Source organism: Chanodichthys erythropterus, chromosome 14, assembly GCF_024489055.1.
Source record: "Chanodichthys erythropterus isolate Z2021 chromosome 14, ASM2448905v1, whole genome shotgun sequence".
Classification (NCBI taxonomy): Eukaryota; Metazoa; Chordata; class Actinopteri; order Cypriniformes; family Xenocyprididae; genus Chanodichthys; species Chanodichthys erythropterus.
Genome location: NC_090234.1, coordinates 35,309,952 through 35,333,545, shown reverse-complemented (window position 1 = coordinate 35,333,545; position 23,594 = coordinate 35,309,952). Strand labels below are relative to the sequence as shown.

At 36.9% G+C, this 23,594-nt stretch overlaps 1 protein-coding gene across 2 annotated transcripts; it reads right to left on the bottom strand.

Moving 5' to 3' along the window:
- Positions 1-8,408: 8,408 nt before the first annotated feature.
- On the bottom strand, positions 8,409-23,320 carry stam2 (signal transducing adaptor molecule (SH3 domain and ITAM motif) 2). 2 transcript variants are annotated; one of them, XM_067409641.1, is made up of 14 exons: positions 23,167-23,320; positions 21,919-22,003; positions 21,609-21,684; positions 18,969-19,064; positions 18,699-18,845; positions 16,088-16,166; positions 15,722-15,914; positions 14,899-14,993; positions 14,718-14,800; positions 14,507-14,594; positions 11,851-11,905; positions 11,605-11,761; positions 11,326-11,468; positions 8,409-10,057 (listed from the first exon to the last, which is right to left on the bottom strand). In XM_067409641.1, the coding sequence occupies exons 1-14, from the start codon at positions 23,204-23,206 to the stop codon at positions 9,865-9,867; spliced, it is 1,530 nt and encodes a 509-aa protein (XP_067265742.1). In that variant the 5' UTR covers positions 23,207-23,320; the 3' UTR covers positions 8,409-9,864. The 2 variants fall into 2 exon arrangements, with proteins under 2 accessions (XP_067265742.1, XP_067265743.1); XM_067409642.1 differs by having other exon boundaries at positions 16,097-16,166.
- Positions 23,321-23,594: the final 274 nt, after the last annotated feature.

Here is a 23,594-nt window from a genome sequence, read left to right as displayed (position 1 = left end):
CCTACTCGTTCAGTGCATTCAGTTGAATTACCAGAGGTCTGTATTCTCTATCTACCTGGAGCAACTGACCGTTTGATGTGTGATGTGACCATAAATGCCACACCTGCTGCCACCCCTGTGTCTCTTCAACTTACAGTGGACTCTGGTTCATCAGTGTCCATCCTGCCAAAACAATTGTATGAGCAGCATTTTCACACTGTACCATTACAAGCTCCTACTGCCCGTTTAGTTACTTATTTACAAGAGCCAATTTCAGTACTAGGATGTTTACCTGCAACGGTATCCAAATATGGCATTACCTGTCCTGCACACTTCTTCATAGTCGACCATGGCACAGCTTTGCTAGGCATGGACCTGATTAAGGGACTCCAGCTTCGATTTGATGGACACACTGTGCTGCCGCCACCACAATCCACTTCAGTCTGTGCCCTCTCCACTCCTCCATCACAGCGTGCTGCATTGGGCTGTGTAAAAAATTTTACACACAAGGTTAACATTTCTGACTCTGTACCCCCTGTCAGACACAAGTTGCGTCGCTTACCTTTCTCTGTGAGAGATGCTGTTTCTGCAGAACTGGAGCGACTCTTGCATGCAGGTGTAATTGAAAGGATTGACTCCTCTCCATGGGTTTCCCCAATTGTTGTGGTCCAAAAGAAAACTGGGGGATCCGCATGTGTGTGGATCTGCGAGGGCCCAATAAGGCAGTTATAGTAGACAGCTACCCACTGCCACACATGGAGGAGATGATGACATTACTGCAAGGTGCAACTGTATTCTCAACTATAGACTTGGAAAGTGCATACCATCAGGTACCTCTTCATGAAGACAGCCGGGACCTCACTGCATTCATCACACATGAGGGGCTCTTCAGGTTCTGCAGGGTACCTTATGGCTTGGCATCTGCTCCATCTGCATTCTAAAAGATGATGGTTGTCATTCTAAAAGGACTCCAGAATGTTGCAAATTATCTGGACGACATCATTGTGTGGGGACGCTCATTACAAGAGCATGATCAAGCGCTAGAGAATGTGCTGCAACGTCTCAAAGATGCTGGGTTGGTGCTGAATGAGTCTAAATGTCAATTCAGAAAGCAGAGCTTGAAGTTTTTAGGACACATGGTGACATCACAGGGTATTCAGCTGGATCAGGAACACCTCTCTGCAATAATCGATGCACCTGCACCATCAGATGCTGTTCAGTTGCGTTCTCTGCTGGGCCTCCTCTCATGGTACAACAAATTTATTCCCAATTTTGCTTCCGTAGTGATGCCTCTGCGTGCATGCCTGAGAGATGAGAGTGGATTTCGCTGGTCTGATGAAGCTCAACAAAGCTTGGCTGAGGTAAAAAAGCTACTGGTACACAGTCCTGCTCTTGCACTATTTGACCCAGGGCTGCCAGTGGTCATTTCTACTGACGCATCTGCTTACGGACTAGGTGCCGTTTTCGCACAAATATGCACTGATGGTCAAGAACGCACTGTTGCTTTCGCATCCAGAACACTCACCCCAGCTGAACAGAAATACTCCACTGTTGAAAAGGAGGCTCTGGCATGTGTTTGGGCAGTGGAAAGGTGGAGGACATACTTGTGGGGCCGCAGATTTACTCTGCGGACTGACCATCAAGCCTTAACGACGCTGCTGACCACAAAAGGGACTGATAGAGCTGGTATGCGCATAGCCCGGTGGGCTGCACGGTTGCTTTGTTTCAACTACGTAGTTGAGTACCGTGCTGGATCTGAAAACCACACTGCAGATTGTCTGTCCCGCTTGCCCCTGCCTCTTGCTTCGGATGCTGAGTCGGATACCGAGCCCGAGTTTGTTGCTTTACTGTCCACTGGTCCAACTGCCATATCCCAGGATGAGTTTGCTGCTGCCTCTGCTCGCTGTTCTGAACTCTCTGCACTGCACATACAAATTGCGAGTGGATGGCCTCCATCTTCTGCTGCTCTGGATCCTGTTCTTCGCCCGTACTACAAACTCAGACATGAGTTCAGTGTGCAAGCTGATTTTGTGTTTAGAGGGTCTCGATTGGTGGTACCCGGGGAACTGCGTGAGCCATTGGTCCGCATTGCACATGAGGGCCATCAGGGGATTGTGAGAACAAAGCAACGCCTGCGTGAAATGTATTGGTGGCCTAAAATGGACACACTTGTGGCAGAGAAAATTACTGCCTGTCAGTTATGCCTTTCTCTGGATAAAACTGCGAAAGCCTCTGCTGTTCCACTCCAGCCTGTTCCTTTACCTTCTGCACCTTGGGAAAAACTGGCAATAGACATTGTGGGCCCTTTCGAGACTGCTGTCTGGGACTGTCGATATGCTCTGACACTCACTGACTATTATAGTAAATGGCCCGAGGTAGCCTTTACTGCATCTGTTACAACAAAACAAGTGACTGCATTTCTTACCTCTGTCTTCAGTAGACACGGCAACCCGACCACTCTGGTCAGTGATAATGGACCTCAGTTCACTTCCCCAGAGTTCGCTGCTTTCCTGAAAGAGAGACATTAAGCACATTCGCACATCAGTGTATCATCCTGCTGCAAATGGAGCTATTGAACGCTTCCACAGAGTTCTTAAAAGTACAATTCAATCAGCAATCCTACAATCAGCACCATGGAAAACAACAGTGACTGACTTCCTGCAGATCTATCGCGCTACACCTCATGCTGTGACAGGGGTTTCCCCCTTCGAATTACTTCATGGAAGGAAAATGCGTACCCGCCTCAATGTCCTGAAACCCTCACCTTCTGGTCATGAGCCTAAACAGCTGCAGAAGCGTGTTTCGTCACGTCAGGATGTCATGAAATCTCGCTTTGACCACAAGCATCGAGTGCGCCATTTTTCTTTCCAAAAAGGGGATAAAGTGCGCATTAAAAAGTCAGTACATGTACCAAAAGCCCATCCAAAATTCACTCCTCCAGTTGAGGTTAGGAAAAAAGTTGGCCCTTACACCTACCTCTTGGAAGATGGAAAGAAGTGGCATGCATCGTGTCTTGCACCCATGCCGACTAAGCGCTAGGTAATGGACTGACCATCAATGCTGAAAACTTGATTCCCTCTCATGTTCCATTGTCTGGAAATTCAGTGTCTTCTGATGCTTGTCAAGTCAAGTCAAGTCAAATTTATTTATATAGCGCTTTTACAATTGGTAATTGTTTCAAAGCAGCTTTACATATTAGAAGCACAGAAAAAAAGGGAAGTGGTTAAAACTGTACAAACAAGCGTGGTAATATGTAACATATACAAGATGGTGCTACATTAAGCCAATGTCGGCTGACTTCCAGGGGTGGGAAAAAACCCCCTAGGAGAAAAACCCAGCGTGCTAGCACTGGGAAAAAGTCCTAGGAGGGAAAAAACCCCTTGGAAGATATATATATGTAAATGTATATGGAGATCAAAATCTGAATTGTACATTTTTATTATAGAGATTAAAAATCGATTATATATAAATATATGCAAGCGGATACGGGGATCCTGGGCTACGTTGTAGTCAGGTCCAGACGCAGGTTCTCCATCTGACCTGGATACGGCCTGGATCCAGCACCCGGCAAACCTCAGGATAAGCAGAGAGACAGATATTAGCGTAGATGCCATTCTTGTTCTGATGTACAGGTATATCTAGTGTTATAGGAAATGTTCTCGGTTCCGGCCGACCTAATTATTGCAGCGTAACAATCCTTTAACGGATTTGAAAAATGTTAATGTATTGATGATGTGTTATGTGTATGCAAGAGCAAAGAGATGTGTTTTTAGTCTAGATTTAAACTGACAGAGTGTGTCTGCTTCCCGAACAATGCTAGGAAGATTGTTCCAGAGTTTAGGTGCTAAATAGGAAAATGATCTGCCGCCTTCAGTTGATTTTGATATTCTGGGTATTATCAACTGGCCTAAATTCTGAGATCGCAATAAACGTGAAGGACTATAATGCATTAAGAGCTCACTTAGGTACTGGGGAGCTAAACCATTTAGAGCTTTATAAGTAAGTAGCAAGATTTTAAAATCTATACGATGTTTAATAGGGAGCCAATGTAATGTTGACAGAACTGGGCTAATATGGTCATACTTTCTGGTTCTAGTAAGAACTCTAGCTGCCGCATTTTGAACCAACTGTAGTTTGTTTAAAAGCCGAGCAGAACAACCACCCAGTAGAGCGTTACAATAATCTAGTCTTGAGGTCATGAATGCATGAACCAACTGTTCCGCATTTGTCATTGAGAGCATATGTCGTAATTTAGATATATTTTTTAGATGGAAGAAGGCGGTTTTACAGATACTAGAAACATGACTTTCAAATGAAAGATTGGTATCAAAGAGCACACCCAGGTTCCTAACTGAGGACGAAGGTTTAATGGAGCACCCGTCAAGTGTTAGAGAGTATTCAAGGTTTTTTCGTGAGGAAGTTTTTGGTCCAAAGATTAGGAAATCAGTTTTTTCTGAATTTAATAATAAGAAATTTCTTGTCATCCAGTTTTTAATGTCAGCTATGCATTCTGTTAGTTTTGTGAATTTGTAGGTTTGTCCACGGGAGAGACGTCAAAGACGTGAGCCAGGTTGGCTAAAGGACTATGTCCATTAGCCACAGAAACTGACATGGACTTTTGCAACATACATTACACATAATCACATGAAAATTCAAGTACTGAATAGTAGTTGAGTAGTTTTGTTCATACTCTTGTTCAGCACTCTTTTGCATTCATTTAATGTGTTGCTTAGTGTATAATTCATATACATGTGGAATTGTTGATACATTTCAGATTTTATGGTATTTATTTATATTTCATGCTAATTGTCATCTTAAGAAATAATTAATTTAACTAAGTGGGAAATATGTGATGTCCTTACATTAATGCACCACTAGATGGCACTCGAGTTTTCTGAGTTATATTTATATACATAGGAAGTAAGTGAGAAGAGTGAGAAAGTATGCTGAGCATGTGCATCCATGTTATTCTGCTGTTCAATTTAGTTATTAAAGTTTCCTAAGAGGAATACACAGTTTTGTGCTTCTTGTCTACATGAAGACATAACATTATTAATATAATCTTATGACTCTATTCTTTTGTATGGTGGACGTTTTAGATGGGTTTATCTCAATTAAAGCAGTAAAATGACCGTGATCTCAACTGGTGGAAAATGACGCATAGCCCAGCCAGCCACTGCTGAGACGCGAGTATAACGCGCTCTCTAATCATTTTCGCTGCATGAAAATACATAATTTTATCATTATTAATATCATATTATGACTCTATTCGTTTGTATGGTGGACGTTTTAGATGGGTTTATCTCAATTAAAGCAGTAAAATGACCGTGATCTCAACTGGTGGAAAATGACGCATAGCCCAGCCAGCCACTGCTGAGATGCGAGTATAACGCGCTCTCTAATCACTTTCGCTGCATGAAAATACATAATTTTATTATTATTAATATCATATTATGACTATATTGTTTTGTATGATTGACGTTTTAGATGGGTTTATCTCAATTAAAGCAGTAAAATGACCATGATCTCAACTGGTGGAAAATGACGCTCAGCCCAGCCAGCCACTGCTGAGACGCGAGTATAACGCGCTCTCTAATCACTCTCGCTGCATGAAAATACATAATTGTATTATTATTAATATAATCTTATGACTCTATTCTTTTGTATGGTGGACGTTTTAGATGGGTTTATCTCAATTAAAGCAGTAAAATGACCGTGATCTCAACTGGTGGAAAATGACGCTCAGCCCAGCCAGCCACTGCTGAGACGCGAGTATAACGCGCTCTCTAATCACTCTCGCTGCATGAAAATACATAATTTTATTATTATTAATACAGCTAATTTTATGACTATATTCTGTTGTATGGTTGGCGTTTCAGATGGGTTTACCTCAAATATATATACAATCTACTTAATGCTTTCTGTCCTCTGATTGACAGTACATAGCCTACACATGAAGTATGTGTAAGGCAAAAATGTACTGTACTGAAGCAACTTGATTATTCATATTTATACACAATTTTTAATGCTTAAAATTACTATTACTAATAAACTACTTTTTTCGTGTTAATGTAAGTGTCAAATATAACACAGCATGCTTTCGGGGAACATTATATTATGATTGATTTTCAAAAAATTGAGCTATAAAAGCCTGATGTATAAATATGATGCTCAACAACAAAAACATGCACATACTTTTGAGTATCGTATTTCATACACACATGCACTGGGACTCGTGATTTTTATTTATACTGTACAAACTGTACATCCTCCCATATATATATATATATATATATATATATATATATATATATATATATATATATATATATATATATATATATATAATTAATGAGAAATGGACAAATAAATGTTACCCAAACGCCTGTTGTTTACATTAGCATTAAAAAATGTAAACATGTATTTTATTATTTTTAACATTAAAAAAAGAGGCATGAATAATTAGGTAAATCAAAGTTGCTGCATTCCACAAAATTTTTATCTTACACTTACTTACAAGCTAACACTCAACAACAACTTTTTAAACATGCAAATCCCCTCCAAATATTGTAAATATGTGAAACATATTTGTGAAACAAGTTTTCTCAGAAGGTGAGCAGATTTACAGGTGGTCATGTTGCTTATGCTGCCCGTGACCTTAAAAGAAATGAACAAAGTCAATGTATCTAAATATTTACATCAAACACACCTTTTTAAAATGAAATCAAGAAATGAGACCTAAACTTCCCCACAGCCGCTAAAATTATTGTATCCAGATTTAGGATTAATGTTGAGAAAGGGTCGTATTATTAGAATAATTCACGTTTTAATTGCCATTTTTATGCTATATATTATTGCATAACTCGTGTTATTACAAAACATAAAATCGTCACAACTATTAGCAGTATGCATACAAATTAGAATGATTTCTTTGGAATGACAGGCAACAGTGGCTGGATGGTTGAAGCGTCCAGCGAAGCATATAGCAACCAGTTGAGATCACGGTCATTTGTATTGTATTTTCATGCAGCGAGAGTGATTAGAGAGCGCGTTATACTCGCGTCTCAGCAGTGGCTGGCTGGGCTGAGCGTCATTTTCCACCAGTTGAGATCACGGTCATTTTACTGCTTTAATTGAGATAAACCCATCTAAAACGTCCACCATACAAAAGAATAGAGTCATAAGATTATATTAATAATAATACAATTATGTATTTTCATGCAGCGAGTGATTAGAGAGCGCGTTATACTCGCGTCTCAGCAGTGGCTGGCTGGGCTATGCGTCATTTTCCACCAGTTGAGATCACGGTCATTTTACTGCTTTAATTGAGATAAACCCATCTAAAACGTCCACCATACAAAAGAATAGAGTCATAATATGATATTAATAATGATAAAATTATGTATTTCCATGCAGCGAGAGTGATTAGAGAGCGCGTTATACTCGCGTCTCAGCAGTGACTGGCTGGGCTGAGCGTCATTTTCCACCAGTTGAGATCACGGTCATTTTACTGCTTTAATTGAGAAAAACCCATCTAAAACGTGAATTATACAAAAGAATAGAGTCATAATGTTATATTATTAATAATACAATTATGTATTTCCATGCAGCGACAGAGATATAGGGAACGTGTTATACTCTGCCAGCCACCAGAACCTCTGACAGACCTCCCATAATCAGACTGGCAGCTGCCACCAGCGCCAATGGCAGGTCACGTGACCTGCCAGAATCAGACTGGCAGCTGCCACCAGGTCACGTGACCTGTCAGTGGCTGCTACCGCCAGCCAGCTGAAGATTGAACCCCTACTGTAAAATGATCTACAATCTCAGTTACCAATGTCATTTAAAACTTAAGGGAAAAAAAATCTCAAAATTGTTTCTACTCATGAAATATGATTATAAGAAAAATTGTTGTCTGTTATCTATTGTTTGTTAAATGCAAGATTGTGGGAAGTCAGTGCAACCAAATTCATACCTGTAGTAGCCTATACCTCTCCTTAAGTAGGAGACTTATAAGCTGTTGTCTCTCAATACATAAATGATAACACTATAAAATGAACGCTAATGTGATGTGTGACCCATTTTAATAATGACAATATTACTGTCTCAGTGGCCTCGTATGTATAGATTCATCAGCAAAGATGAAAACCAAGAGAATTACTGAAGGGCATATTTTATCTTGTGTGCTGCATCTACAAAAAGCTGATAAGGAAATGCTAAATTGCATGGGGACCTGTATCACAGCAGTAGCTGCCTTTCCAACAAACCCTATGAGGAAGGATTCACTCATGAGATTGATAATTATCATCTATGCATAACTTAGCAAGAAGATTTTGACAAAACAACCAGATTTGATGCACAAATGATGTATAATAGAAATCGAGATCAGTTTGGGAGAACGCTGGGAAAGTATCCACAGAAAAGCAACCTTTGAAACAGGTAGTTTTTATTTTCTGAAGACTTTAACAGATCACTGTGTTACAAAAGGAATTTGAAAAATGAGCAGGCAGGGTACAAAGAAATCTTGATGTTACAAAACATTGAGTCCATGACTACAATACAGATTTCCCTCTAAATCTCTTAAAACATACAGGTTTACAAATATACAGCAGCTTCTGAAATAAAGTCTTTTGAATTGGTTTCTATGTTTATTCGGTCTCGTGAAAGAACAAGGCATCTGGTGGTAAATAAATGTTTATAAAGTTAAGGTGCAATACAGACAAAGCCATTTATTTAACATCTAATATACAATATCTTTTTTTCCTCGAGCAGTTTATGAAAAAAAAAAAAAAAAAGACAATTTTCATCTATATTTTACTACATTAATCCCATTTTAACAAGAATGAAAGCTGTCAATATGGTAAGGGAATTATACATTTTCCCATTTCAGTTAAAGAGAAATGGGTGGGTACATCAGCAAAGCACATTTCTTTACATATGTAAGAAGCAAAAAACAATTAATCAATCATTTCCAGCAGAAGAAATCATAGACCAGATGAAAACTATACTGTATGCACTTTTACATGCTTAAATTAAGTCAAACAACAGCGAACACCCACAATGCAAACACAAGCGGTTCTTGCATATTATAAATATCATTATACAGTGAAACATATGGATTGACCATAAAGGGATTGCATTTGTGACCACTGTCAGTTCTAAAGCACAGGTTGCAAAGGAATATTACATCAAAGTCTCTAGCCCATTGCTGCCCCTACTAAATCTGTCCCATAATTGTGGAATCTAACTAACAGCATGTTGAACCTAAAACTGCCATTTTGATTGTAGGAGTTTGTACAAGTGCTCGGAGCATTGGCACATAAATTCATTCCAGGTTTGGTGATCCATGTATAATCTTCATCATACAACTGTCCTCTCTAAAACGCAAGGTGCCATCGATAAAAACCCCACATTTGCTTTTGAAAGGCAAGAAATTAAAGTTTAGGGTCAGTTAACCCAGAAATAAATGGAAAATGGCAACAATTAATCTTAAGTCTTAAAGAATAGTCTCTTCAAATGAAGAATAATATCCATGTATGTGCATTTTACCATATAATCTTAAATTCACATTCAGAAATAAAGACGAATATGCTGGTGATTATCACAAGATGATGAAAATTGTGTTTATGGTTAGTGTGACTCATTCCATCAACTCTGAAAACCTGCACTAAACTGCTTCATGGGTTAATAAGTGGGAGAGAAAAAGAAGTGCTTGCTTCCTTTCGAATGGATTACATCTCTGTCCTGCGAAGACAAATGTCAGCGAATCTTTGCATACCTCTTGACATCAATAGAGATGAGAGAGGAAAATACTCTCCAACTCATTTCACCATTTGGAATTTGCATTGGATTTTACGGCTGTGGAGTCGGACCTGTCGTACAGTCTTACAGAAGGGGTTGTTGGTAGAAGGCCGCTTGTTGCTGATGGGGTGCGGGTTGGGCTGGAGCTGACATCGGATAGGAGGTTGGAGGCATACCAGGATTAGCGTTCTGATAGGCAGACATGTCCATAGCCACACCCATCTGTGGCGGGTAAGGGGCGGGAGCTTGGTTCACATATGGTGCATTCATGGGGCCGCTGCAAAAAATAAACAATTTGCAGTTACGTAAGGCAGTTTTCAAAAACACCACTATCAGAATGAAACATTTTAAACAAAAGTATATAATTAAAAAAAAAGAGAAAGTATTATTATATTAGTCCCTTCTCCTGTGGTTTTTGACAAAAAAGGTCTGTGGGATAATATTGCAAATTGTTATGAAAGTTTTTTTAAAGGTGCCCTAGAACGTTCTTTCACAAGATGTGTCTGTGAAGTTTCAGCTCAAAATACCCCATAGATTTTTTTTATTAATTTTTTTAATCCCCTTTTTCGGGGCATCATTAACTATGCACCGATTCAGCGCGCCGCCCCTTTAAATCCTCGCGCTCCCTGCCGCCCGAGCTCTCGACTATAATACTGTGCATAAACAAAGTTCACACAGCTAATATAACCCTCAAATGGATCTTTACAAGATGTTCGTCATGCATACTGCATGCATGCATCGGATCATGTGAGTAAAGTATTTATTTGGATGTTTACATTTGATTCTGAATGAGTTTGATAGTGCTGCGTGGCTAAAGCTAACATTACACACTGTTGGAGAGATTTATAAAGAATGAAGTTGTGTTTATGAATTATACAGACTGCAAGTGTTTAAAAATGAAAATAGCGACGACTCTTGTCTCTGTGAATACAGTAAGAAACGATGGTAACTTTAACCACATTTAACAGTACATTAGCAACATGCTAACGAAACATTTAGAAAGACAATTTACAAATATCACTAAAAATATCATGATATCATGGATCATGTCAGTTATTATTGCTCCATCTGCCATTTTTCGCTGTTGTTGTTCTTGCTTGCTTACCTAGTCTGATGATTCAGCTGAGCACAGATCCAGACGTTAATACTGGCTTGTGTAATGCCTTGAACTTGGGCTGTCATATGCAAATATTGGGGGCGTACATATTAATGATCCCGACTGTTACATAACAGTCGGTGTTATGTTGAGATTTGCCTGTTCTTCTGAGGTCTTTTAAACAAATGAGATTTATATAAAGGAGGAAACAATGGAGTTTGAGACTCACTGTATGTCATTTCCATGTACTGAACTCTTGTTATTCAACTATGCCAAGGTAAATTAAATTTTCAATTCTACAGCACCTTTAAAGCATTTCTCAGTAACTGAATAGACACATACAGATTAGTGGTCAACCGATATGGATTTTTTGATTGTTCGTATACATGGAGACCAGGCAAAAGTTGTTTGAGATTTAGAGGGAGGCTAGCAGGACGCATTTATATTACCTGATGTAAGGAGGTTGTGCTTGTTGGCTGGTGGCCGCTGAATTGACTGAAGGAGGAAGAGAGCAGAGAGGGCCAGCTTGGTCTGTAAGACCATAGCCCTGTGGAACACCAGAGGACATGTAGGCTCCAGATGGCTGATAACCCTGAGAGACAATAAATCCATACATTAAGAAGTCAGAATAATGCTTTAGAAGAAAACCCCCCAGAATTTTTTTTTTTTGTCACAGAATATCATGGACTGAATTGCCACTAATTTTCCAATTAGATAGCTGGACCAACCTGCATAGTGAGAGGAGTAGGGGCTCCTGGGTAAGTGCCTTGGAGAGTCTGCATTTTGGAGTATGCATTGTAAAGTGGAGCCTCATTCATTAGCTGGTTATACAGCTCCAGAGCCTCCAGCACCTTCACATTCAGCTCGGATAACTCTGAGTGCTTCCTGCGGAAATGAGAGAGATGTTCTTTCTCATATGCCAAGACTGGGAAAACAGGCAGCTTGCTTTGGGGTAAGTTTTGATTTCAACAAACCTGTCGATCTCTTCTAGTTTCTCATCAATCATTGGGTTCATCTTTTCACAAGCATCTAGAAGATGAAGAGAACAAAAGATTAACACCCTGGAATTGGGTTGATCATCATTTACTGTCGAAACTTGTGTACAATATCACATATGACAACAGTGACAAAACACTTTGAGGTTTATGTCTGAGGTAATTGTACCAGTGTTAGTTTACACAGATCATCTCAAATGTATAATTCTAATCAACGCCTAATGAGCTGGTCCCTCTTTGTACAAGAGTATAATTTAGAAATTCATCATAAAAAGGGATCAGAAAATGTAATAGCCTATGTCCTGATAATTGTCTTATGAATACCTGTAGAAGACTGTATGTTTGTTCAATTATTACAAATTACAGTGGTATTTGTAATATATTGGTGGGCGTGTTATGTCCCAGGTCATATATTTATTTATTGTTGTTAATTTTTACTGCGACTGTTTGTGTCGTTTTGTATTTTTCCAGCTGGCTAACAGCCTGCTGGGAAATGTAGTTTTTCTGCCTGTTTTCCTGTGCTCCTCCATATCCTCTCATAGGAGTGTGATTGGTGCCATCAGTGATTGTGGAGAGGAGCCTGTATTTAAGCAGAAGGAACTGGTTGTTCAGAGAGAGACTTTCTCCAGAGAGTGTGACCTGTCGGCTGTCCCAGACATTGTGCTGTAGAGTTGAGTGTGTGAACTGAGCTATATTTGTTTTAAGAAGACCTGTTGCTCCTGCTGTGGTGGCAGCCAAAGTTGATGTGTTGTAGTCTAACCCCTTATTTACACTGCACGTGTCTGCGGTGCGTTACGGCTGCGACGCGGCTACCGGAGCTGATCCTGAGCCACTCTAGTCAATGCTTTGTGTTCACATCAGCCGTGCCGCGGCACGTTTCAGAAGCGTCCCAGAAGCGGCTCACTGTGCCGATTCACTAAAGATAGGTGCTAAGTCTAATTTTGACAGATGCCGTGTCCAAGCCGCACAGCTCAAATACAAAATAAACTCAAAATAATCACCCTGTGAAGACTCCTGCTCATATTTCACATCACCAGGAGGCCAGAAATTGACGACAAGAGATTCAAAGTTGAAAAACTTGAAAGAATTTTGTCCTTGTCATCCATAACTGGACTTTTAAGTGTATTAACTTCGTCTGTAGGCTACAGCAAAATAAAGTATGGAATAGCAATAAACACAATTAAACTGGACAAAATATAACCATTTAGCCATTAAAAAAAAAAAAAAAAAATCAAGGAAAACAACATCGAACAGTCAAATCTAGTGCTCTCGCGAATCAAGAAGCTTCTGGTGTGAGTAGAGGACGGAACAAAACCTCGCCGGAGCCTTTACGTGTCACAGATGCGTGCAGTGTAACTAAGGGGTTACTTTTACTTTTAGAAGCAGTAGGGAGGTGGCACATTTTCTTTGCTAAACTATTTTTTCCTGCGTTGGGTTAGTAAGGAAGTCAGGGAAAAGTTTTGTTGTTTATTTGATTCTTTTTATAGGTTATTTAGACTCTTACTCACAGGTAGTTTACCTTTTGTTTGTTATTTCGGCCTTATCTGCTCCTGAAACCTGAAGCTTCTTTGTACTTGTTTCTTTAGAAATGATTGTTACTACCATAATCAGCATTTTTTATTATTCACCTGAAAAAAGACCTTGTAAATAGACCCTTGTAAAGATTTCATTTGTGTGGTGAGTGCTGAGGCAGCTGATAGAGCCATCTCTCTTACGTTCTTGCTCTTTTGTTCTCATTGATACGTTTGTGATATGCTACTCCCCAAGACACAAGGAGAAGTAACACTGTGTCATTGTGATAAGACAGATGTAAAATGATGGATAACAGTCACGTTGAGGCTTTTTTTTTAATATATATATATATATATATATATATATAAAAAGATTCTGACCAATCAGAATTAAGCACTCTAGAGATGCATGTAATGATCTGATATAAAAATGGGCAACTTTTCACTATTCTGGGGTTCTCAGAAGTGGATGTCGTCATAGTTGGGTAAACTTCTATAGTGGTGAATGACAACTACAAAAAAATATAATTTTTAATATAACCCATTGGCTAAAGAAAAAAAAAAAATCCACAATAGTGTTTTCTATGACTTTACATAAGAGGAAAAAAATATCCAGAGATTGATTATGTTGGTCAGAAGACAGAAAGATGGCAAATTTGCCATCACCTCCCACCTTTTCTTCTGTAATTTAATGTGCAAGTAATATAACACAAAGTAGTGTTAGAAATGTACATTTAAAAAAAAAAAACGTATATATTAGCGACATATATGCAGCGACATCTCTTCTCTGATAACATAACATTTTTTTAATGGTGCAAGGAAACCTGACGCTCACATGAGATCACAGCAACAGCAAACCACACAAATCCCAATGGACAAAATCAAGTCCCATCCTACATTTTTTCTTGTTCAACAAGCCGTTTCACACGGATATACATAATAATAGGGAAGATATAATAGGGACGTTACATGCAGACTTGAATTCAACTGTGGAAACCATTCATCACAGTTTGTGAAAAGGGTTCATTACATATTACTTATGGTCATATTTTGATTGTACTGCCCACCCCTACACCTAAATGCAATTATGATCTGCAGAAAAGACATTAAAGACATCCTGGTACCTTCTAATGTGATTAGCTCTTGGCTGTCAGGTGAAGCATCTGCAGGGTCTGTGTTCTGGAGAAGGTAGAGAGTTTTGTCCATCTTCTCCTGTAGAGAACAACAATCAAGATAATAAACTGAAAGAACTTCACCATGTCAATTTCTTCTGGACACTTTTCTAGATTAGTGATGAGGTGTGGCTGAGTCACCCAAAGATCATTCAGCACTCACCTCATCTATATACACAGGCTCAGGTTCAGCTTTGACTTCAATGATGGGCTCCTCCAGGACTACGGTCTTCTCTACATACATCACTACAGTAAAAGAGAATTCATGAGATCTGTTAGTGAAATTTGAGTAGAAAAACAAATTATTATTTCAGCACAAAAATCCAGATCATAAAGTGTATTACCAGGGTCTGGTTCAGCATTCAGGTTGGTGGTGACAAAGTTTGAAGGGAAGAGGCCTACTCCTCTATGATTCTCTCCTTTCCACCAGTTTGGATCACTGTTGGATATTAGCAACGTTATAATTTAAGAAGAGACAACCAATATGGGCTATTGGGAAATTTAAAGACAGCATAAACAGTTAAATTAAATACACTGCCCTCAAAAGTTTGGAAACGCCTTAGAAAAGTGGGGTTTTGGACAATATTGGCATGAATCGCTTTTATTTTGTGATAATTTTGCACTGATAAGGGACAACACAAACTACGAAAACATATTTTATTACATAATCAGTTTATACATAGAAAAAACTTACATTTTCAATTCATCAAAATATCCACCATTAGCAGCCATCTGACCTAAACTGGGTTCTGATTGGTTCATTGTATTCTAAACTTAATTGGTAATCAATTGTTGAAGCTATTAAGGTGTGCTGACACAAAAATCTTTTACAAACCTGGACCAAGTTTAAACCAGTAACCAGGCATCACAGCTGGCAAAGGGGCATGTTTGACTTTGACATGTATATATTACCATTATTATGTAATCAAAACGAAAATTATTATTGCTGGTCTTCAATGATAATTTCAAGTTACTGTAATGTATTTGCACCAAAAAAAATGATAAGGATTTATGCTGATACCGTCCAAAACCACACTTTGCCAGGGGTGTTTCCAAACTTTTGGAGGGCACTGTACATCTTTTAATTACATTTTTTTTATTTAATGAAAAATTACACAATATTTATTCAACACTAATTAAAATAATGCCCTTGAAAAAATCTTATACCTGTCATCTAGAATGAGCACAAGCTCTCCAGCCTTAAAAGTAAGTTCATTGTCCTCAGCCGCTTCAAAATCATAGAGTGCGCGCACTTTACGTGACTCTTTCCCTCCATTGGTGTTGTAGGGGGGATCAGCTATCATGGTGAGGGGTCGTGTCTCTGCCTGCTGTTTCTGCTCCTGTAAAGACAGCTCAATGGCTGCACAGAATACAAAATACAAACACTCATTATCTCAGTAAAGAAGACTATGGTTTGACTCCACAGTTACAAGGCCAAATAAGTTTTTGATGCTTTGGCAGGGCCCCAAAATCATTTGTCAGATGAGGCTAAATAAACCCTAATAACAAAAAAAATATGAAATTATGAACAACCTTCCTCACCTTTGGCCAGATCATCATCATCAGCAATTCTGCTCGTGGCAGGAGTGCTAATGGGTTTTGTGCTGGAGCTCTGCAAGTATAGATCACATGATAACACATCAGCACTGATTTGCAAAAATTTACTTAAAAAACCCCAAAACAAAATAAAAAAACAACAAAGTATATATTATATCCATATACACTACCATTCAAAAGTCTCTTATGCATTGAACGAAGTCTCTTATGATCACCAAGGTTGCATTTATTTAATCAAAAATACAGTGAAAACACTAATACTGAAAAATATTATTACAAATCAAATAATTTATTTCTATTTGAATATATTTTAAAATGTAAATTTTATTTATTCCTGTGATGGCAAAGCTGAATTTTCAGCATCATTACTGCAGTCTTCAGTGTCACATGATCCTTCAGAAATCATTCTAATATGATGAATTAGTGCTCAAGAAACATTTCTTATTATCAGTTGAAAACAGGATTCAGGATTCTTTGATGAACAGAACATTAAAAAGAACAGCATTTATTTGAAATAGAAATCTTCATTAACACTGTAAATGTCTTTACTGTCAATTTAATGCATCATTGCTGAATAAAAGATTTAATTTCTTAAAAAAAAAAAAAAAACTTATTGAACCCAAACTTTTGAATAATAATGTATAAAATGATATATAATTTAATTATATTGCACAACAGCTGTACTGTATATGCACACACAGAACTATTACGCCATCTGTAGATGTACTACAATAAATACCAAAGAAAAATATTAGTAGCAAAAACACTGATATTGATCAGATAAGATTAATTAATGACTCCGTCACAACCCATTTACATAAGTAGGTTTTTGAGATAACATGTATATTATGACCTTTGAGTGACACAGTAAAGTCTTGTGACCTATTTTAACTAGTCGACACTTATTAACAGATACAGAAAAGCTCACATGCACTAGTCCTGTAGTCTAACATAATGGTCAACTACACAATAAATGAAGGAGGAAGAGAACAAAGAAGAATTGACATCTCAGAGTGCTGTGACATCACTACGACAAATATGTAGCAGGAAATTCCATTCTAACCTCTTGGATCTCTTGTCTCCAGTTTACACTCATGCTTTAGCATTCCAGACGCACTTGGCTGAATTATACAAATAGCTAAAGTGGTAACAGATATGTCATGTGAGAAACAGTGGTCATGTTTAGTCACATGGCTGGTAGTTCACATTAAGTTGCAAAGTTACTTATAGTTAGTAGAATGTCTAAAGTGGACCATCGAAATAAAGTGTTACCCCCAAGTATTCCTACTATTAACTTATTCCATGATCCTTTTGGATCTCACTGTGAAGTCAGCTGTTCATAAACACAGATGCTGATGAACAGACAGCAGCCGCTGGTATTTGGCCTAGATAAATGACCCTGTAACTTGGCTGAGTTTAAATTCAAAGCGACTTTTTACATCCCAGATCTGCTAAGTTCATTAGTTATTCAGTTTGTTTTTCTGTACTGGTAAGGTCACAGAAATCTGTGACAGATGTATCTGTGTCTGCCATGTGTGCAATGTAGGTCATTACAATGTCGTTTTGAAGTTTCTGTGGCTGATATATTCACATGTATGCATCTTAAAATGTAGAAAAATATTTTTACAAGTGTATATTTGTTGTTGTTGGTATTAATTATTAAATTAGATAACTGTATATCATACCTACAGCACTGATACACTACTGTTTAAAAAGTTGGGATCAGTAATCAGGATAAGTTAATTTGGAAAGAAACTAATAATTTTATTCAGCAAGAACACATTAATTTGATCAAATGTGACAGTAAAGACATTTATAATGTTACAAAAGAATTATATTTCAATTAAATGCTGTTCTATTCAACAAACAATCCTGGAAAACTTTATTACAGTAATGGCTGCTGAAAATTCAGCTTTGCCACGACAGAAATATATTGAACTAGAAAACAGTTATTTTAAATTGTGATAATATTTCACTAATATACATTAGCCAATCTAAATAACTCCTGACAGTGTGGGCAAAACCTGAAATTATTTTTTACAGCTGATTTAATTTTTTCTTGTGAGCTTTTCTGTATTGTTTACTCTCTTTTGTTTTGGTCAATCTTAGAAAAAGAGCATAAGTTTTTAAAGATACATTAAAAGTATAATAACATAAATGACCCTAGTCAATTATCAATAGTCAAGAACCACCTCTGTATGAGAGATGCATTATAAATTAATCATGGCTGTGTAATTATTACTTACTTTGTGAACACTAAAAAAGTATGTTCTATATTGTATGAATGTCTGTAATATGAATGTAATTCAGACATACTACATTCGACATGTTGTCATAATCATGTGACCTACAAGCACCAGTTGCGTCACTTCGCTGCCATTCATAAATCCTCTCTAGTGGCCTCATGGGAAAGTAAAGTGGTTTTTTTGCCTACCCTTCTATGAGTATTGTGAATTCAGACATACTTTTTTGTCACATTTTTTGCCTACTATATAGTCTAATGATAGTTAGTTGACATGTAGTTGCAAAGTTACTTATAAGTTAGTGGAATGTCTAAAGTGGACCATCAAAATAAAGTGTAACCTACCTGAGTGTTTGCGGTAGGAAAGGTCACTCCTTCTTCTTTGAGGGACTTGATGGTGGCACTGATGAGACTCAGTTGCGGGTCTTTCTGGAATTCTTCGGCCCACTCCACCATCAGGGCCTTCAGTTTCTCACTAACCTTTGGGTGCACCTGAGGAGAAGAGGATAAGGATAGTAACCATTATCAAAATTTATTGTACTCTGAAACCAGGATTTGCCTTAATGTATATAATTACACTAATATATATATATATAGCAAGCTGAAGTTCCTTACCCTGTTCAACACACTACGAACTTCACTGGCAAACTCCCGCGAGCAGATTTCTAGGTGAAAGATTTTTCCACTGTTTGAAACGCAGGCACCTAGCAACTAAACAGGGGAATTACAGCAATATTTCAACAGCCATTATTTGCTTACAGATTTACCAATTTGTGTACAGGTTTGATTGATTCATTGAAATGTTCTATACAAACAGTGATTGCACACATGTAACATTTCTATAATGGTTTATATTATAAATGTGTTTAAATGAAATAATAAAGATTAATATTAATAACTATTATTACTGCACACTTGTAACATTCTATAACTGTTTGTATTTTAAATATGTGTGAGTGAAATGTCACATCATAAAGATTATTAAAGTGCCCCTCTTATGTTTTTTTGAATATTACCATAGCACTGTAGCTGGTTCGTGTTGTGTACATATAGAGAAGACAGAGTTTTCTGCTTTGCAAGAGCAAATTCTCTTTGTAAACACTTTCAAAGTATGAGGATGTGGCGAGTCAGTGGTTAAAATGACCACAGTGACAAAACAGCAGTATAAACTTTTGACGATTGATCTCAAATCTCTGTGAGGCCTAAATGGGATTTACAAAACACTTATCCATTAAAGATGGGACAGTACCCACTTTATTTGGACCAACTTGCTCCTCAGAATCATAATCTGTAAGTATGATTAATCACGGATATACAGTACAGTCCAAAAGTTTGGAACCACTAAGATTTTTAATGTTTTTAAAAGAAGTTTCATCTGCTCACCAAGGCTACATTTATTTAATTAAAAATACAGTAAAAACAGTAATATTGTGAAATATTATTACAATTAAAATAACTGTGTACTATTTAAATATATTTGACAAAGTAATTTATTCCTGTGATCAAAGCTGAATTTTCAACATCGTTACTCCAGTCTTCAGTGTCACATGATCCTTCAGAAATCATCCTAATATGCTGATTTGCTGCTCAATAAACATTTGTGATTATTTTCAATGTTGAAAACAGTTGGGTACTTTTTTTTTTTTTTTTCAGGATTCCTTGATGAATAGAAAGTTCAAAAGAACAGCATTTATCTGAAATACAAAGCTTCTGTAGCATTATACACTACCGTTCAAAAGTTTGGGGTCAGTAAGAATTTTTATTTTTATTTTTTTGAAAAGAAATTAAAGAAATTAATACTTTTATTCAGCAAGGATGCATTAAATCAATCAAAAGTGGCAGTAAAGACATTTATAATGTTACAAAAGATTAGATTTCAGATAAACACTGTTCTTTTGAACTTTCTATTCATCAAATAATCCTGAAAAAAAAATATTGTACACAAATATTTTGTACAATTGTACACATTAAATGTTTCTTGAGCAGCAGATCAGCATATTAGAATGATTTCTGAAGGATCATGTGACACTGAAGACTGGAGTAATGATGCTGAAAATTCAGCTTTGCATCACAGGAATAAATTACTTTGTGAAATATATTCAAATAGAAAACAGTTATTTTAAATTGTAATAATATTTCACAATATTACTGTTTTTACTGTATTTTTAATTAAATAAATGTAGCCTTGGTGAGCAGACAAAACTTCTTTTAAAAACATTAAAAATCTTAGTGGTTCCAAACTTTTGGACTGTACTGTACATATTTTCTACCGGATGTTCAAAATATGTAGTTTTGTGTTTTATATTGTGTAGGTCTTAGGCTAATTGACGTTATTACTGTCTTACTGAAATAGTTCTGTTAATCAGCAGTGGGTCCATTATTACCTAAAATTGTGTCCGTTAATGCAGATTGTCTGTTGTACTTACTACTTTGAGTAATGATAAAGGATGGAACAAGATTTTGTTACATCAGTCATTCACATGCTGCTTGGTTGACTCCATACAGCATTTTATTTCAACCACCATTTTAAAAGTCTGTTGCGGTGTGTGCAGTAAGAGTTGCTTGCTATTCGAATCAACAATGTAGTATGACCGATGGACCGACGGCGAGGTTCAGCCTTTTTTAAGCTTATGTGTGGAGGATGAAATTCAGTGAGAACTTGAAAGTTGCGCGCAGTCCTACGTCACTTGCCTAATCTTCACGGTACTTTAGACCACAATGGAAGCACAGGCAGCAACAGCTCTGGGGGAAAAATTTCCTGGGACAAATTGTTCCGGGTAATTTCGGTGGAAAAGTGGCTTATTGAAAATGTTTTTTGATATTTGATGCATGTAAACCTGTTGTAGGAGACTTCCAAAACAAAATTAGGAACCTTTACAATAGCATAATGGGGGGATTTTATTAATAGCAATAATAATTATTATTACAATAACAATTATTAACCCATTCTATTCCTATGTAATATCCATGTAATACACTTTAGTAAAGCTATATCCAGATGAGAAAGAATTTGACAAGATATCTAAAAATAGTGTGAGAATTCTTTGTAGACTAAAGCGCTCTGGAGTTTTTAAAGCTTTTACAGCTTGTTTCTTCTATCCCAGTTTAGTGTACAGTGACTATACGAATAACATTCATAGATTAACTATCACAAGAATGTAAACACTGTGACAACCCATATGATTGTTTTCTGGACTGCAGAAACCCTTGCGCCTCTGTTTTGCTACAATGGGAAGTGAAGATGAAGAGCCTCACCGTTAACGCTTGCATAGCGACATGAGGGACCTTGTGGTTCACTCGCTTCATGACAGACTTGAGACAGTCCTTTGCACTATAAAAGAATAAGAGTGAAAACGACAAATTGGTGCATTATTATATTACAGAGATTTAAAAAAAATAAAAAATTAAAAATTAAATAAAAATACATCAAATAAAATGTACCTATATAAGAAGAACAATAATGCATACAAGCAACATTCATGTACTAATTGTTACAAAAGTAAACATTAAAAAAACAACAACATAGTTATTCAAAACATTTTTGAATGCTGATATTTCAGCTCACCCATTCGGAGTTGTCCCAACCCGGTCACAGATGTCCATAATGAGGCCCCAGTCCTCTGCGGTGTTATTTTCACTAGTTGCTTTCTCTGAAAATGCAAAGGAGCATCCAAATGACTCAATGAAAGGTGTCATTACTGCGCCATATCAAAGGGTGTCAAAGTCTCTGCCTTTATATGTCCTTTAACGTCCTTTTATTTACATAAAGGCAATAAACCCAGAAAATGCACAAACACAATACTAAAGCAAACTATTTGTAACAAAAAATATAATATTAATTAATTAAATTAAACAAAAACAAAAAATAAGTTAAAATAAGTGAATATTAATTTTACATGCTAGGAAGGACAATTGTTTGTTAAGTAGTTAGTAAGAAGGAGTTTTATGTGCATCCCGTTAAACGGACAAGGCAGCCTGTTTTGCCTGTTATTTTACATATCCAGCTTGTCTCAACAGGCACAACCGTTTCTGTCATAATCCACTAGTATAGATTATTTGTCCCCTCCTTCAAGAACAAAAAAAAAAAACTGGTCACATTTTAATGACTAACTTAAAGGAAAAATATAGAGGAACACGCAGTTTCAGAAATTCATTCACACTGAGCTCTCAAAGGACAAAGCTGTGAAAATAAAACTAATGTACATGTATGCTACTGGGTTCCCACGCTTTCTGACAAATGAACACCACTGAACATGATGACATTCATGCTTATTGGAAATAGATTTAAAAAAAAAAATAAACTTTTTTAAATCTACGAAATTTAAAGAGCAGAGCATCTTGAGTTTATTATTTAACAATACTTCATATAAGCAAGATAATATACCATTTCCTGTTATATTTACATTTTTATATCACGTTATGTCTTATTATTCATTACATTTATAATATTATATTGTATTATTAACAGATAGAATGACATATAAATATAAAGGGACATACATGAAATATAAGACTCCTCAAATATCATTTTGACATATAGTATTTAAACTGAATAACTGAAACGTTAAATGTTCATCTAAAAAGTTTCAGAAATTTAGACTATTTTTATTGATGCAGTCAACTATATTATTTACGTTTGAAATCTTTAATAATCATATCCTGGCATACAATTTATAAATTATCAGAGCAATGGAAGAAATAAACAAAGCGGAAAACAAAGATCTTGAGGATATGACAGCAAACATTGCGCTGTATCGGCCCTGTTGACTTGTCAGGATCACAACACTTCGACAAAAACAACAGTCAAACTCACCCACGTCTTGATCGAACGGATTTTGGCCAAATAAAGGCATTTTGCGACCTTTTCCAAACTATTAAAGAAGAAATTCGAGCGTATTATCTACGTAGATCGATGATTTCTCCTTCTCTCATCCATTAAATTGCGTTCACTTCCACCAGTTGCTCTTCCGTAAACTTAGTAAGCAAACGCAATGCCTGTCAGAAATCGCATACGTGTCATAACTGTCAAATCATTCTAGATTGTAAACTATATTCAGAATTCATATCAATACCTCAAAACTAACTTATTAAATTATTTACTTTTTTGTTTGTATAAATATTCTTTTTTTTTCTGACAGGCATTATACTTGAGTCCTTTTAAAGGCAACTCGAGCCCGCACTGCCATCTAGCGACTGGAATAGATGTCTGTGAGTTCTTTGTAATCCAAAATTGGACTCAAA

Excerpts from the sequence above, each read along its gene's own strand:
- stam2 (XM_067409641.1), bottom strand. The coding sequence starts at position 23,206 with ATGCCTTTATTTGGCCAAAATCCGTTCGATCAAGACGTGG. Across the intron at positions 18,846-18,968 it reads TTCGTAGTGTGTTGAACAGG|GTGCACCCAAAGGTTAGTGA; the intron begins GTAAGGAACTTC and ends TCTTCTCCTCAG. Across the intron at positions 11,762-11,850 it reads AAACTAGAAGAGATCGACAG|GAAGCACTCAGAGTTATCCG; the intron begins GTTTGTTGAAAT and ends TCATTTCCGCAG.